The 15721-nt window shown below is 51.0% G+C and overlaps 2 protein-coding genes across 5 annotated transcripts in view; both read right to left on the bottom strand.

Moving 5' to 3' along the window:
• The window catches only part of CPNE2 (copine 2), a 44171-nt gene extending 36954 nt beyond the window's left edge, over positions 1-7217 (bottom strand). The window contains exon 1 of one of the 4 annotated variants that reach the window (XM_051801910.1): positions 7209-7217. The gene's annotated coding sequence lies outside the window, so the exon portion shown is untranslated. Of the gene's footprint in view, positions 1-1852; positions 1999-5906; positions 6019-7165; positions 7185-7208 lie in introns of those variants that run through there. The other 3 variants (XM_051801909.1, XM_051801907.1, XM_051801908.1) reach the window with 3 other exon arrangements.
• A 3010-nt stretch (positions 7218-10227) lies between these two features.
• The window catches only part of NLRC5 (NLR family CARD domain containing 5), a 35427-nt gene continuing 29933 nt past the window's right edge, over positions 10228-15721 (bottom strand). The window contains exons 44-48 of the mRNA XM_051801874.1: positions 14729-14812; positions 14499-14582; positions 13542-13625; positions 12578-12661; positions 10228-11536 (exon numbers count right to left, since the gene is read on the bottom strand). Of these exons, the coding sequence (XP_051657834.1) occupies positions 11455-11536; positions 12578-12661; positions 13542-13625; positions 14499-14582; positions 14729-14812 (418 nt within the window). The 3' untranslated portion in view covers positions 10228-11454. The remainder of the gene's footprint in view (positions 11537-12577; positions 12662-13541; positions 13626-14498; positions 14583-14728; positions 14813-15721) is intronic.

The following is a 15721-nucleotide window of genomic DNA, read 5'->3' as shown; positions in this document are numbered from 1 at the left end:
TAGGGGAAGGAGATATCTGTTTTGCAAACTAACTCATGTCTAGAGAGGTTCCCCTTTCCTCTGCAGAAGAGCAGCCCCATGAGCAGCAGTTGCTCAGGCCATGCTAAAGCCCTCTTTTAAGCATTAACAAGAAAATAACCCCCAGAACTTAAAAAATAAAGCCGTGCTTTAACTGAAACATTTTGAGGGCTTTTTAAAATCTTAATAGAGCCACAATTTCACTGATCTCCTCTCCTTAAAGAAATCAGATTTATCTTAACAGCCAATACCAGATATACTCAAAACAGCCCCAGAAGTGCCGATATCCACCAGTGATACCATGAAAAGTCCCTCCCAGGGATTCCTTGTCCCTTCTTTTGGATGATCTGTGATTTCTGCAATACCCCACACAAGTCGCCTGTGACTCAGTTTTCCCACTCGGGCTGTCCCACTACAGCCTACTGCAATTGTGGAAGCAAGTCTCCTTTCAGGAAGGGAAAAATGAGAGAGATAAATTGAATGAGAGAGGTAAATTGAGGTCCCTATAAAGCACATATCTGATCTTACAGGCAGTGGAGACACAGAGGGAGAGCAGCTGTACCCGAGGGAGGATTAAGACCAGGTGAAAACAGGTTGTCAGAAGATTGAAGCAAAGGAGAGGAGTGTGAGGACACAGAAACTGCTTGCCCAGAGCAGCAGAAAAGCTGAAACACAGCACACACAGAGCCAGAGATGCCAGGAAAAGTCAGGACACACTGCCATGGATGCCCAGTGCAGCTCCCCACACTGTCAGAACCCACAGTGGCCACTTTGCTCTCTCCTATCAACAGAGTCATCTCCAGAATTCTTTTGCAAAGCAAAGGTATTTGCCTCTTAGTCTTGCCTGGGCAACACTGAGGATTCACCAGCTTGCACCTGGTCCTCTTAACAGCCTCGTTACCTTCTGCATACACGTGCAATGAGTCCTGTACACAGCTGCTGGTGCCCCCAGCAAACGCCTCTGCCACGGGTGAGCAGCCTGGGAGGCAGAAAGGGACATCCCTGCAAACGTGTTCCTCGGGTACCTGCTACCATCAGAGGCAGGGAAAGGCTGAAAACTGCCTCTGAGCATCCCAGCATGGGCAGCACGGCTGGGACTGAGCTCAAACTCCCCCAAATTCACAGAGATTTGGGCTACACCTGGCAGAGGGAGATGCCCAGGCAGGGCTCTTGCTTCCAGCCTGATGCTGCCCACAGTTCTACCTGCTGGAAGCCAAGGGGAGATGCTGGAAGCCAAGTACTGAGATACTTTGGGAGCCAGACACAGAAGGACAAAGCATTTCCTGACAACCTAATTAAGTGACTTCTCCAACAAACCATTCCTGATGGAAACTGTCCCAAATGGGCTACGATGGGCAAAGCTGCCTGTGCCAACAGCCAGCACTGGTGCTGTGAAATTCCATTTCAGCAGCTGGTGGCCCCCTCGGTGTGACAGTGGCTGCTGCTTCATCTGTTGCTCAGGCATTTCCCACCCACAGTGCCCAGCTCCTCCCAGACCACTGCTGTCTGGGGTGAAGGCTGGTCCCTCTGGAACTGCAGGGGCACAGCTGCTGCCTGGCCACTGTTCCAGGACCAGAGGAAGGACCTGTGTCCTCACAGAGGGGATCACACTCACAGAGGCACCAAAACTGGAGATTTCAGCAAGACGGGGATGTGGAAAACCAAACACCTTTGAGTGCTTCAGGCATGCAGGCAGCCTCGGACACCAGAGCCTTCGGGCAGGGCCTGCCCCGGCATCGGGGAGCAAAGAGCAACAGGATTTGTTCTCCATCCCTCTCCAGATGAAGTCTGAAAATGTCATCGCGCTCTCCCCAAAGTATCTAAAGCCACTTACTGAGGAGAAATCACGAGCCCCGAAGAGCAAGCGCTCCAGAGAAAGCGGGGCCCCCGGGCTCCCGGCGGCAAAGGTGCTTCCGTAATTCCCACCCGTCGTCGGAAAGCCGAGGGCTCCAGCCGGGCAAACGAAAGCAAAAGTCCATCCTCCACACCCCGCGGTGACGTGTGGAGGGAGGGAGGCAGCACCGACCGCTGACCCGGGTCGGGAGGAGCCGCAGGGGCTGAAGCTCGTTTTGGGAAGCTGCTCAGAAAAATCAGAAACTGGGGAAAAAAAGAAAGCACACACACACAAAAAAGTCCTTCCTCAAAACCAGAGGGAAATAGAGGGGCTCTGACGGCTGCTACTGGACAGCTGAACCAGGGGTGCATCTGCAGGGGGCAGAGCCCAGCATTGCTGCTCACCCTGTGCCTGCCCCGCACTCATCGCCCGTCCCGCACCCGCGGCGTGCCCGGCTCGCAAACCCGTGGGTGGCTTCCAGTCTTGCTGCTGAGAAAGGAGAAAGGGCAAGTGAGGAGCAAGAGTGAGACGAGAGTGTAGCAGCGTCCTCCGTTCGGGACACACAGCGATGCCCGAGCCGCACAGACCGACCCCATTCCCACCTCCGCTGCCGCGCACGTATTTGGCTTAGATACGCAGAGAAGGACTGCACATTTTCGCTTGACTTACAAGTTTCCTCTGGGGCTCAATTTAGGGAAATCTGTGATTTAGGGCAGAAAGCACCGTGATGTCACTGGGAACCGCGGCGATCACGTCAAACTCTGTACGCAACCGCCCTACCGAGCAGACCCAAGGAGAAGGTTCATGTGCCAGCTCTGCCCTCGCCGCGTTCCGGAGCAGAAAACGCCGCTGCCCGTCGGCCGTGGCCGAGCGGGAGGCTGAGTCCTGCGGGAGCAGCACGGGCAGCACCTCTGGGAGCCTCCATCGGAACGAGGGAAACGCCGAACGCAAATCTCCTGCCTCCCCGGGGCAGCGATGCTCTCGTCAGACACGTGCTCCGGGTGGGACAAACAAGCCAACCAGGAGATGAAGGAAGGGAGGACAAGGCACTCTGAGGATCTGGGGGGAAGATTTTAACTTCCAGCGTTACAAATTCTCTGCTCCATCCTGCAGCAGCCATATGGGAGCTGGGCATGCTCTCCCAAGGAGGGGAAATAGATCTGTTTCAAAACAGGATTTGGAGGAAAACGCGGACTTATTTAAAGAAAAGCCCTATGCAATGTAAAGGATCAGGGCAGCCCCGTGGGGAGGGTGGCTGGGCTGCAAAGGACACGCAGCCAGCAGGGCTCCCTTGCAGGTGCAGAGGGAACCTCCTCTATGTTAAATATATGCCATGTATGGAACAGGCTGTTTAACTTATTAACCACTTTTCTACCTTATTGAAAACAAAAATGCTGGCTTTCTGAATCTTAACTGGATTCCTATTGCCAGCCAACAGCCAGCACCGTGTATCACATGTGAGAGGGGAAGAAAACAAACATCACTGAAGTGATCAGAAATACCTTTAACTGCTTTTGAACCTCACCACGTGCCAGCCTAACCTCATGCCAGTCAGAACAGCCCCAGCAGCAGGCAGGCATGCAGGTCCCTCCATCCCATGCACCATTTCATCCCCAGAGCAGCCAGAGCTTTCGAGCTGATAAGATAAATAAATATTAATTCATGGGTAGCTGTGTGTGGTGCTCGTTTGCACTGTTACACCAACACCAAGCCCACATGTCCCCGTGGCCAGGGCCCACCTTCACCCTTCCCCCTTCCATCCCACCATCCGCTCCCCAACACGGGTAGGATTTTCTTCACTACAATCCAACGTTTTCCTACAGAATTTTAATTTTTTGGCCTGCTTTGCAGCAGAGAGATGCTGCCACTCGATGTGTGAAGCTTCACCCTGAGACAGAACTGTGTGCCTGTGGCACAGAAATGCGGTGGTTTGAGGGGATGACGTCTGATAAATTCTCAACCCCTTCCCAACAGCTTCAGACACCACTTGAGGGAACATCAGACCGGGTTTAAATGGTTGCACAGAACCGGACTTGTTGTTTAAAAGCAAAACTCATGTTCGCAGCTTGTCTCGTTTTTCAAATCAGCCTCACGACAGCTGATGTTTCTTCCTAAATCCTCAGCTTCTGGAATCACGTGATGATGGAAAATCCAGGGCTGGGGGGAAGGCGACTATTTTAGACACAAGATTTTTTCCTGCTGGCTACAGGCAGAAAATATGACAGCTCCCAAACACAAAGCCTCAGCAAAAGCAGCAGGCAAATAAAGAGTGGAGACCTTCTTGCTGAATTCTACACTCGTTTGTTTTTCTGGTATTTTAACAACATAACAACAATGTTATGATCTCCAAACTCACCTGATTTGCTGGGAATTAATTTTTCCCCTGCTCCTGTGATCCAAACAAGGAACCTCTCAAAGCCAGCGGCCAGGAAACTGAGCCAAAGCAGCAAAAAGTGATGACTCAGGTTCCTCAACAAATATTTTACAGTGGTTTAAAAGACAAACTGTAAGATTTCATGGGTGGGGGTGGGAAAGGGAGGGAAGCATTCAATTCTCTTTTTTTTTTTCCACACTGTTTTGTGGGGTTTGCATCCTGCCAGGAGCACTATTTCAAATGCCTGGCTACTCTACCACACCAGAAAATTTACCTTTCCTTCTCCTATCCCCCCACCCTGCCTCGCAGCGCGAGCCAAGGTTCTCACATAAAGAGTTCCTTATGAGAGCTGGCAGCCCTGAACCAGGACAGGAGGCTGCAAGCGTTGCTTTTTCATCAATTAACCCGGAATTACGTTCCTGGCACACCGACGGCTCCCGGAGAACAAGCCCTGATTTACGGTGGCGCGAGTGACTCCAGCCAGCTCCCCCTGGACAGAGCTTTCCACTGAAGTCAGTGGGAAACTCTTTCCACCAAGTGTAACAGGAGCAGGAGAAGCTATTCCTCCCAGACTCTTCACACACCACACTAAGACTGCTAAAAGGCAAACAAAGCTGATGCAATTCCAGTACACAACTGGGCAGACTGGTAAATCACAGGGTAGCCAGAGGCTGCTCCAGTGCCACATAATCCCACTGTTTTGGGGTGAGGGAGGATTGCTGGAAGAGGAGAAGAGTTGAGGACTGCTGTGTGGCTGATGTATCCCCCCAGGGCAAAGAGCATCTTCACCCACAGCACAGCTGCAGAAGCTGAACCTGAAGAGGATTTTTCAGCATTGGAACCTCCAGTTCCCAGGGCCTGAACCCCCTCCTACAGCACAGACTGGCCAGGCACTGGGGCCCTCACACCCCCACAAGCAATGGCTTCACAAACTGCACCAGCTTGTCAGCAACCAGCACAAAGTCCCTTGCTGTCCCCCAGCACGGGCCTCAGGAGCAAAGATGTCCCCACTGACCCTCACAATCTCAGTCCTCTTTAGCTGGAGCTCAGAAGGGCAGTGAGGAGGGAGAAGCATCATAGCAGGTGACCCTGCCCACCCTCACTGCTACAGAGTGATCTGCAACCCCTTCAAGAGATGCAAACTGTGACCCTGACCAAGCAAGTCCTGGGGACAGCAGGACACATGCCAATGGTGGAGACAGGCTGCTGGCAAACTCTGTCCCCAAGGGTCTGGGGACAGGGCTTGATCTTGGGGAGCAGCTCCAGGACCTCCCAAGGCAAGTGCTAGAGGCTGCCTACACCACAGGAACGTGCAATTTTGGGGACACCTGGAAGCCTCACTGGGTGCCTCCCTCCTTCCCTCCACATTATCCCAGCCAGGATGGTCCAGCAGCAAGAGCAGAGAAACAAAAATACACATCACCAGAAAACGTAAACCTATTCCCAGGCTATCACACAGCTGTAACCAAAGCAAATGCAGCATTTCCCCAGGGCTACTACAGGAAAACATCCTCCCCTGATTCCATCCTTTCCACGTGCCCCAAGCTTTTGTTCCCAGCCTTCCTCCTCCCATCTCTCCACTCCCTGCCCCCAAAAGGCTTTGGTGGGAGGCAGTTTCTGGCCGATAATAAATCATTTTCTGACCCCAAAAAAGCACAGTTATATCACAGGCACCAATACCTGGACTGGCTCAAGGAGGATGATGCTGGTGACGGGGGAGCAATGTCAGAACTGAGCACCCCTGGGCTGTGCTGGCGCCGCCCTCCTTCCAACTCCAGCTTTTCCAGCGAGGTTCAAGTGTATTGCCGGAGGTTCAAACCCGGGGCTCCAGGTTCATGAGGATCCTCCCAGTTCCTTTCCACTAAGTAGCTCAGCCTCTGGGGAGTCAGCAGTAAGGACCCAGCCCTTCCGAGGCGTTTCTGCCACCAAAGCCCAGCTCTCTGCTCACCTCTGCTTCCTGTTCCACCCTCCCTGCGGTGACCAGCTCCGAAGGGTGTGTTTGCCCACCAAGTCCTCCAGCCTCCCTGGCTTTAATCCAGCCACTTGCCAAAATTAGGGTTACTCACACAGAGGCTTATTGCATCAGGTCTTCAGGCTGGCAGAGCTGACGGGAAAACACCTCCCTGCCTGCCATCCTCCGAGCACCCTCACGCTGCCAAGCGAAACGCTCCGCTCGCCTCTTTCTCAGGGAACAAGGATCTCACCAGGCACGGAGGAGCAAGGGGCAGCACCTCCCTGAGTGTAAACCCTCTCAGTCCCCCTCCTGTCCCCTCCAAATGCATGGCATGAAGGATATCATCGCCAGCTGGAGCAGCATCAGGCTGCAAACAGCTAGAGAAGCGCTCCTGCACTTCCCCAGCCTCCAGCTCGCCAGATCCCCTCTGTGCCTCAATGCCAGAGGATAAGGAGAGAAGCTTGTGGATGCTGCCAGGGAAAAAACCCTACAGCTGTCCCCAGGCTTGGGGAGTGAAGCCACCAGGCCCTGGCATTTTCTTGGGGTCATGTGTCCCGTTGACATCCTTTAGAAGATGATGCAGATACACGGAGAAGGGGAATGGGAATGGGACAACTTCCACACCGTGCACGAACAAAAGGACCTGTGCTGGGGAAGGGGAGCATAAAGCAATGGGAGGGACTGTCCTGAGGAACAGTCAAGGTATGGAAGGTCTGTCCCAGGGATGGAGGGTCTGTCACAGAGGACGGATGGTCTTTTCCGAGGGAACTGAGGGTTTGTCCCAGCGGACAGAGGACAGAAGCGCCACCACACACCCCGGGACAAGCCAGCGGGCACACCACTGCCCTGCAGGTCCCCCATCCCGTGGCTGACACCGGTGTTACGGTGTCCCGGCCAGCGCAACCCCTCCCACCGGACTATCCCGTATCCCACCTACCCGACCCACGGGGGACCATCGCGCCCAACAGCCCCGCTCCTCTCCCACCTCCGTTATCCCCGCGGCATCCTCGGAGGCTGCCGGTACTCACCGCCGGGCCGGGCCGGGCCGAGCAGCTCCCGCGGGGCTGCGGGCTCAGAACCTCCCCACGGCCGCGCCCGCCGCCCGCCCCTCGCCATCACCGCCCACCCGCCCCGTACGGGGCGGGTGGGCGGTGATGGCGAGGGGCGGGCGGCGGGCGCGGCCGTGCTGTCACACCCCCCTAACCCCCCTCGAAAGAGCATCATCCGTTTCTGATTACAAAAAAAAAAAAAAAAAAAAAAGAGAGAAAAGCATCCACCCCAAAACTTCCCCGCTGGCTGTAAGAAAAAAAAATAAAGAAAGAAAAAAAAAAGGCAGCTTAAAACCGCTCTAAAATATCTAGAAGTTGGGTCGACACCCGTTTCGTTTGAGTAAAAAAAACCGTGGGGTTTGGGTGCTAGTGAAGGGGAACCCTGAGCCACAGTGCTGGCCAGTGTCACACTGACCCCGCTCACCCTGCTCGCCCAAAGGAGCCTTCAAGGCAGGTTTGACCCCAGCGTGCCACTGGCAACCTCACCCAGCACCTGGAGGACACATCATCAGGCATCCAGGATATTTATAAAGATATTTTTGATATGGAGATAGGGTAATAAGGCTGGAAGCCTCCCTCTGAGGCCGCCGATTAAATAAACTGTCTATATTTGCTCAGAGCCCTTTGCTGTGGGCTCTTCGGAAGATCATGGGCAAATAAGCAAGTCCCATATTCCCCCCAGCCTGCTGGAATACTTTCCCCTCCTTCAGCTTGAGCTGTGAAAGGCTGAGGAGTTACAAGGCACCTTGGCTTTCAGCACAGACAAGGTGCCCCCTCTGCCAGCCCCAGTCCCTTCCTGGCACGCCAGGAGTGGGGCAGCAGACACAGGGATGGGCTCAGGGGTCACCAGTTCTCCTGCCCAGCACTGGCAACACGACAGGCACACGTCCAACTAAAAGCTGAGCCTAAATTTTTAGGAGTCCCCTTCTTTCTGTGTAAACCCAGCCAGAAACCATCACCAGGAGGGACAAGGTTGTGACTGAAAGAGGAATTCAGTGGAAGTGGGGTCTGTGCCAGACCTGCCCTCCTACCTCCTTGCCTGTGGCTTAAAACGTCACTTTTGGGGGAAAAGGGAGAGTCAGACAGTATTTCCCAAATACCACTGCGCCTGTTTCCTCCCAAATCAGTTTTTCCTGTGTTTTCCCTCCTGCCCAGCATGATGCCTCCAAGTCATAGCAGGTTCAGGACTACCTGGAACCGGTTTTAAGCAGAGGGGAAACAGCAGCTGCATTTCCAGCTCTTCGGAGCAGCCTCCATCGTGTGCAGGAGCCCATCCCAGCCTGGCTCCAGCTGCTCCCCAGCACAAAACCCGGGCTCCCTCCCGCCCTCCAGCAGCCTGTTTATTTACAGCACAGTGTTTCTTTCTAAAGATCTGGTCTCAGGGGGCAAAATCCCTTCTGTGTATGAAACCAGTACTGACTAGCTCAGACATTGTCTTCCAGAGACTGCAGGCAGCCTGAAACAATAGGGGTGTGCGGAGTGTCCTGATGCATTTCCATTTTTGGACCACGATAAATCTGAAACCCAATAGTAACAGCTCTAAAAATGGCCCACGGTAATTAGGGCTGGTTGGGAATGGGTTTGGTGCTCGGCCATCACCCACAATCCCTGATGGCCTCACATCTTCCTGCACACCAGAAGGTTCATTTAACTCCTCAAAATTGGATGAAGCCCCCAGGTTCCCCTCGGAAACTTTCAGACACAAGCTGGAACATGGGCATCAGCAGCGCGGTGGAAATGGGAAGCACGCTCCCTAAAATCCTGGATGTAAGAAAGGAACCCCTGAGCTATTTCATCGTTGTGGTTCATGAACAACTCAATTCAAATCTCGTTTTTGAAAAACTGCAACCCACGCACACAAAGCACAGCACAGAGCCCTTCTTTATCCAGAACCGCTGGATTACAGACAACCACTCCCCATTTCTGGGGTTTTGCTGACACCTGGTGTTCTGGAAAAGATGCTGTGAGTTCCTGCAAGTCCCTTCCTTCCCTGGCTTCTGTCGGGATGGCCTGTCTCTCAGGTCAGGCCAATGTGTGGCTGGGAGGTAATCCTGAATTCTGGGAAGATGCTGAGAAATGCAGGTGTGCAGTTAAATTTCTCAGGCACTCCTTAATGTCTGAAGAGCAGGGCTGCAGCAGTATTTGCAGCAAACCTCACGGTACAAATGCACACTTCCTAACTTCAGGAATCAGGGGAACTGCAGTGGGGAATCTCAGCTCTCATTTATCAGACAGTGGTTTCTGTTGGAAAGGAGCTTAAAGACCATCTTGTTCCAACCCTCCTGCCATGGGCAGGGACACCTTCCACTAGCCCAGGTTGCTCCAAGCCCCATCCAGCCTGGCCTTGAACATTTCCAGGGATGGGGCAGCCACAGCTTCTCTGGGCAACCTGTGCCCAGGGCCCCACCACTCTCTAAGGGAAAAATTTCTTCCTCATATCTGATCTAACCCTGCTCTCTGTCAGTTTGAAGCCATTCCCCCTTGTCCTGTCACTCTGTGCCCTTGTCCAAAGTCCCTCTCCAGCTCTCTCAGAGCTCCTTCAGGCACTGGAAGGGGCTCTAAGGTCTCCCTGGAGCCTTCTCTTCTCCATCCAACCTCCTGTATTTCCAAAAGAAGTCCTGGCAGGGAGTCTTCCAGTGCCTGGCTGACAAACACGCTCACCTTGAGAGCTGTGATGAGGTAAACTCTGGAGTGTCTACCTTGTAGATCACACTGCCTTTGGTGCCACTCTTGTCCTCTGATGGTCGCTGGGAAGACTCACATCTGCAAATTAGAACTGAAAATACAGGATGAAAATAAAATCCCCTTTTGGTGAAGCTTTTCCTAAATGCCAGTGTTTAGATTTGAGGTACTTAATGGAATTATGGCCTGGTAAGGAATTTCACTACCTCTTTTTTCCTTTGTCCTTGTTTTTAAACCCTTTTCAGAATACAGTCTCTGCAAAATGTGTCCCACTTCTACACCACGACGTCATTATCTCACAGAGTGTAATGCTGGTCTTTAAATAAGGACAGAGGCTCCTCCAGGAATAACCAGCACCAGCTGTTCGTGTCCTTTGCCCAAAGGTTTGCTGGACCAGCATTTCCATCTCATTCCAGATGCCTGCCCTGCCCAAATCAGATCAGTTACATCTCCCCAGGCAAACACCGCCGTAAACAGAACTCCATAAATAAATCCACCACGAGATTTAAATATTTACAGCACAAACACGTAAGGAAAACATTGTAATACAGATAATGAGAACAATGTGGCCGCACTCCTGTAACAAAAGCTGGTGTTCCATGCATGCAAGGGCAGCTGTAGTTCTGTCTCCTCCATCGAGCAGCAAAACTCAGTGTTTGGGATCTTCTCCCTCCACTTCCCACAGTCCAGCATCCATTGCCCAGCAACACGTAGGCTTTGGGATTTGGGGGATTGTAGAGGCTTGAAGGATCTATCACGTGGACAGTGTTTCAAGCTAACTGACCCCTTGTATCTCCTGGAAGAGATTAGTGCAACAGAGTCTTACAAAAACCCCAGAAAGGTCTAAAAAACGCCACATGAAAACAGTCAGTAGTGCACATTCCTCTCACACAGAGCAGTCCATTTTCTTAAAAGTTGTTTTACAACTTTCAGTCCTTTAAGGTTTCTCATTGAAATTTATGGTAATATCAGCTTTTATTTGTTATCACAGTATAAATATTGATCATTTTTGGCCGGTGACTTAATTACGACCTCTCTTCTTTCTGGGTCTCTCATTTGCTGCCCCTCCCTGAATATAAATATTTAACTTTTGACACAGATGAAGTTTGGATGAAGGTGCCTGGTGTCCCTTTTTCACTAGGGCAATAAATAAATAGGTAGTGTCTAGTACACAAACATTCACTATTTGCTAATAACCTGCCAGAAAGTTACCCTCTTGACGAGAGTTTCAGTGTTTTTACACCAAGAACACTGCCTGCTCAGCAGCAATTTTTCACAGTCTTTTGCTCTTCTGTACAATAAAAGTTCATAAGAAACAAAACATATTAAAAACAAACAAACAAAAACAAACCAAAATGAAAAAGACAAAACAAACGAACAAACAAAAGTCTTCACACTTGGTTCAGTGCAGCAAAGGAAGACCTAATAGTTACAGTTTTTAAGTGTAGGAACTTTGATTTCCTGGGTTCTTCAGTGCATTTTTTTTTTTTTAGGGCAGTGGGAGGTGCAGAGCAACTCCTGGTCAGGCAAGGGCTCTTCTTTGCTAACTGAAGGAGAAACACAGTCTTGGGTCTTGGCTTGTCAAACTCTCCGCGAGGCCCTTGGGCACGGGGTTGTCCCACAGCCTGCAAGGACAGCAAATATGTTACTGCAGCACCAAGCACGGTGAGTGTGGATGTGCCCTGCCAAAAACAGTGGGAGAGGCAGCCCTGGGCTCTCACCAGATCATGTCTGACAGTGAGACAGGAGTGAGGTAGGGCCATATCCCAGTGGCACATCAGCAGCCCTGCAGCTGCCTGCCCGCTGAGGGGACATCATTTATCTAGCTGGGAGAGAGATTAAGGCTTTGAAAAGTCCTCAGGCCAGTAAGGTCTCAGAAAGCAGAGGAAGAACTGAGTCACACAGGAGCAACCTGATTTACATGAGCCACCCTTCTTCATCTACCTCATTTGATGTAGTCTAACCCAAAGGTGCCCATCCTGGGACTCTACCCCGAGGAGTCAAAGGGACAATTTGAGCAGGAACACAGGGCTTCAATCTCCAGCCAGGACCAGAATCATTCCCAGGGGCTCTGGGTCAGACAGAGCCAGTTTGAGGCCAGAGACAGCTCAGGCAGAAGCAAGCACTTGGGTCCAGGACCTGTTTTACCAGAATGTTACCAGAGGACCTCTCATAAGAGTGACTTTTCAGGTGAGTGAAGGATGAGTGGGTCTCTCCTACAAGAGGTTTCTAGGGGAGTTTGATACCCAGGGTTTGGAGATGCAATGACAAAGAGCACAAAAAATCAGGTGCCCAAGTATCTGGGAGATATGGATCCCAGGACAGAGTGGGACAGGGTAGAAATGTATCTCAGAAGTGAAACCAGAAGCAATGGGAGAATGAAAACTTACAAGAAAGAATGCAACAACTTCCTGATGGAGACAACTGGGTCCTTATTTTTGACTCATTTAAAGCCAGTAAGCTTTTCAGACTCTTTTTTTTTACAGGGTTTTCTGAGGAAGTGAAGCTGGCCTAGAAAACCCTCAGCTTACTTGGCCTGTGTCTGCGTGCCCTGCAATATCCTATTCCATGCCAGATAACCCAGGGCACCAGGAGCATGGGTCACATCTGCCCTGACTTCCCTGCTGAGCCAAAAACCAACCACAGAACTCTGGGTACCTGCTCACCTTATGGACTGAATTTCCGGGCACTTGGCAAGTTCCTCCGCCAGCTTTGTGGCCCCACAGCCTCCAATGCGATTTTTCTCCAGGCTGTTTTAAAAACCAAAAGAGAGTTTTAAAATCCAAACCAAGCCAGTAGTGGAAAGCAGCTGAATAACCACTGGCTCCTTTTCCTGTCCCAGAAGAGCTCCACAGCTACGCTTTTGCACAAGCACAGCAATGCCACACAACTCACATCGGCCTCTCTTTAACATCACGGCCCTACTTATTCAAGGAGTGTGTGGGCACTGCTCCCTGCAATCTCCTTCTAGCACCAGGACCTACGAGCAGACCTCTTGCCCTTGGAGCACTCTAACAGATCCCACAGCGAACCTGGTGCCAAAATTGCCAGTAACCATTTCTCCTGCCTCATACACAACCTTCCTGCTTGCACCTGTGAAACAGCCCAGTGTGTGGTTTCCCTTCACAAGGCAAACTGATTTCATTTCCTGACCCTATGACCCACAGATTGATATTTTCATATATCTGAGAGATGGAAGATGTGCACCACGTATTCCAAAGAGCCACAAAGGAAGGTTCTCTGAGCACAGTACCCATCTAGACCATCCCAAACACTAAAGAGAAGAAAAAGAGCTTGCAGGAAGCAGCTCACCTGAGGTCATTAGATGACACGAGTCATGTTCTAGAAATACCAGTTTGTCTCTCATATCTCAAAGAGGAGACCTTCACACCTTAGCTTCTGCTTAGATACCCATTCCCCAACCATCTTAAACAAAATCAGTGCTGCTTCAAGAGTATCACCCAGGCAAGGCTGGCCCTTGGTGCATGGAGCAGGCTCAGCAGGAAGCTAAACTGCAGCAGCCTGTCTGTCTGTTATTCCTAATGTATGTCCCCCTTTGGAAGTCCCATGATTGAAGGCTCAGTGGCAGAAAAACAAGTCTTCAGGGGTTGCTCTCAGGGCTGTACTCACTCTAACACCTTCAGCTTTTCCATCTCTGGGAGAGCACTGGCCAGCTCTCGGGCTCCTCCATCTCCAAGGGCATTCCAAGACAGTCTAAGGCAGACAAGAAATCCCAGCCATGAGTCAGTGGATAAACACAAGCAGATGCTACCTACCACTAGTACCACTACTGTGATATGACCCCCTCATAGACTGGCCTGTTTACCAGAGCTAATCACCCTCTTATCATGCCAGGTAAACATTCTCCTGGATTAGAAGCTTTATTTTGAGAAGTTTTCTCCATTTGACCACATATTTGCACGTATGGTAAGACACCAGGGAGTGTCACCACAGAGCCTGTGGGCTGTGGTTATCTCAGAGTCCTGCAGGCCCAGGGAGAGATACAGAAATGACTGCTGAGCACACAGATTTATCCCAGGGCCACTCCTCCTTGTGCCAGTGGTGTTAAACTACTGCAGCAGCTAAAATGCCTCTCTGACCTGCTCTTACAGCTGCCTGTTGATTCTGAGCTCTTTTCAAAGGATAGCTTGCAGGGCTCTTGAAGGATTAGGGTTTTAACTTTTTGATGTATTAGCAAGTGAGAAAGTTCTTTAGATCCTTTCTTTGCTACTTGATAAGCAGCCTGCTCTGCTCTGGACCTCTGTAAAAAAAACAGAGGCAAGAACTGGACCATAGAGAGCTCGATGGGCAATTTGGCAGAGTCTGAACATGAGTGTTTTCCTCCATATTCTGTTCAGCTCCTCACATTCAGCTTCCAATAAGTCGCTAGCTATGCCAAAAATTTTTAGCAGTGTATTTCATCAATTACTAAATTACTAGTAAATTTACCACTGAAAAGAACTCAGTGGGAAGTATCAACAAGTATTTAGCAGGGTCAGTTTTGCACTGCAGTTGGAAATAGGAGCTGACATTAACACATGAGTGACCTGTGTGTTGAAGGGTCTCCCCATCCATCCCCACACTCACATTATCTCCTCCATGGAAGGGCACTGTCGGAAGCCTTGAGAAAGTGATTTTGAAGCATCATCAGTGATTCCACAGAATTTCAAGCTGAGAGAAAAGACAGAGGGCACAGTGTGCTGGTGTCAGAGCCTGTGGGGAATAGGGCACCAGCACTATCCACTGTGCTCCTGCCCTGGCAGTGCTGCCAACACCAGCCACACTGCCCCGGCAGCCCTCGGTGCCCTGGTACTCACTCGATCTTCCGGAGGTGTCCCAAGCATGGTAGCCCCTTGGACAGGGCATGGATACTTTGTTCTCCAAGGTCATTTTCTGATAAACTGTAGGAGTAATGGAAAAGCTTTGAATGGGAGCAGAAAAAGCGGGTACAGTCAGAGAAAACCCACCGCGAAAATGTAAATATGTGAACTGGCAAGTCAATAACTACAACTCAGACTAAGCGAGGACTCTGCAGACAGCAGGGATGAGCCAGATCAGTACACAGCAATTCTAGGGCAAATCACTGCTTGGTAAAATGGAAATGACAGCCCTGCTGTAACTCACAACCTCAGTCCATGCAGCAGTGAACTGCTTGCAGATCGGTGGCTAAGAAGGACAGACCTGCAGCACATCGTGTGTTGTGTGTGAAACTGGAAATAAAAAGCTGTACTGGAGTTAAAGACTTGTGTGACTTGAGAGGAAATAATGATAAGGGAGAGTGGGAAGAAGACATGGCTCTCAAAATTCAGGAGGAGCAGTAACTGCCTCCCAGCCTTCACCAGGCTGTGCTGCTCTCACCTACCAGCACACACAATCCATGGCAGTCCCTCCCCTAAACTAACATCTCTCACACCTCAGTTACCAACACCCCAATTCAACTTGTAATTGAACAACAAACACATAGCAAAGAACGCTGGCATCAAGGATGCAGCAGGAAGAGTTAATTCCCATCACCTTTACACTTTCAGTTCCATATTTAGAAATTCTACTGCTCCCCAGGTTACTGCACACAGCAGCTCCAAGGCACATGGCTGTACAAAACCCAGTAAACAGCACTGGCAGACAGGGTTTAACATCTGGGGTGATCTAAGGTGTGCAGGGGTGATCATGCAGTGCAGTGACCTTCAGAGAGTGTCTCCTCTCATCCTATGGAAAGTGTAGGACAGGTGGAGTGATTGCCCTCTGCAGATGCACCTGAGCATGGAAAGAGCCTGTGTGACAGCCTCAGTGAGCTGAAATGATTCCCCACC

Source organism: Manacus candei, unplaced genomic scaffold, assembly GCF_025592945.1.
Source record: "Manacus candei isolate 608988 ecotype Guabito, Panama unplaced genomic scaffold, ASM2559294v1 h1tg000053l, whole genome shotgun sequence".
Classification (NCBI taxonomy): domain Eukaryota; kingdom Metazoa; phylum Chordata; class Aves; order Passeriformes; family Pipridae; genus Manacus; species Manacus candei.
This window is presented reverse-complemented; position numbering and strand designations above follow the sequence as displayed.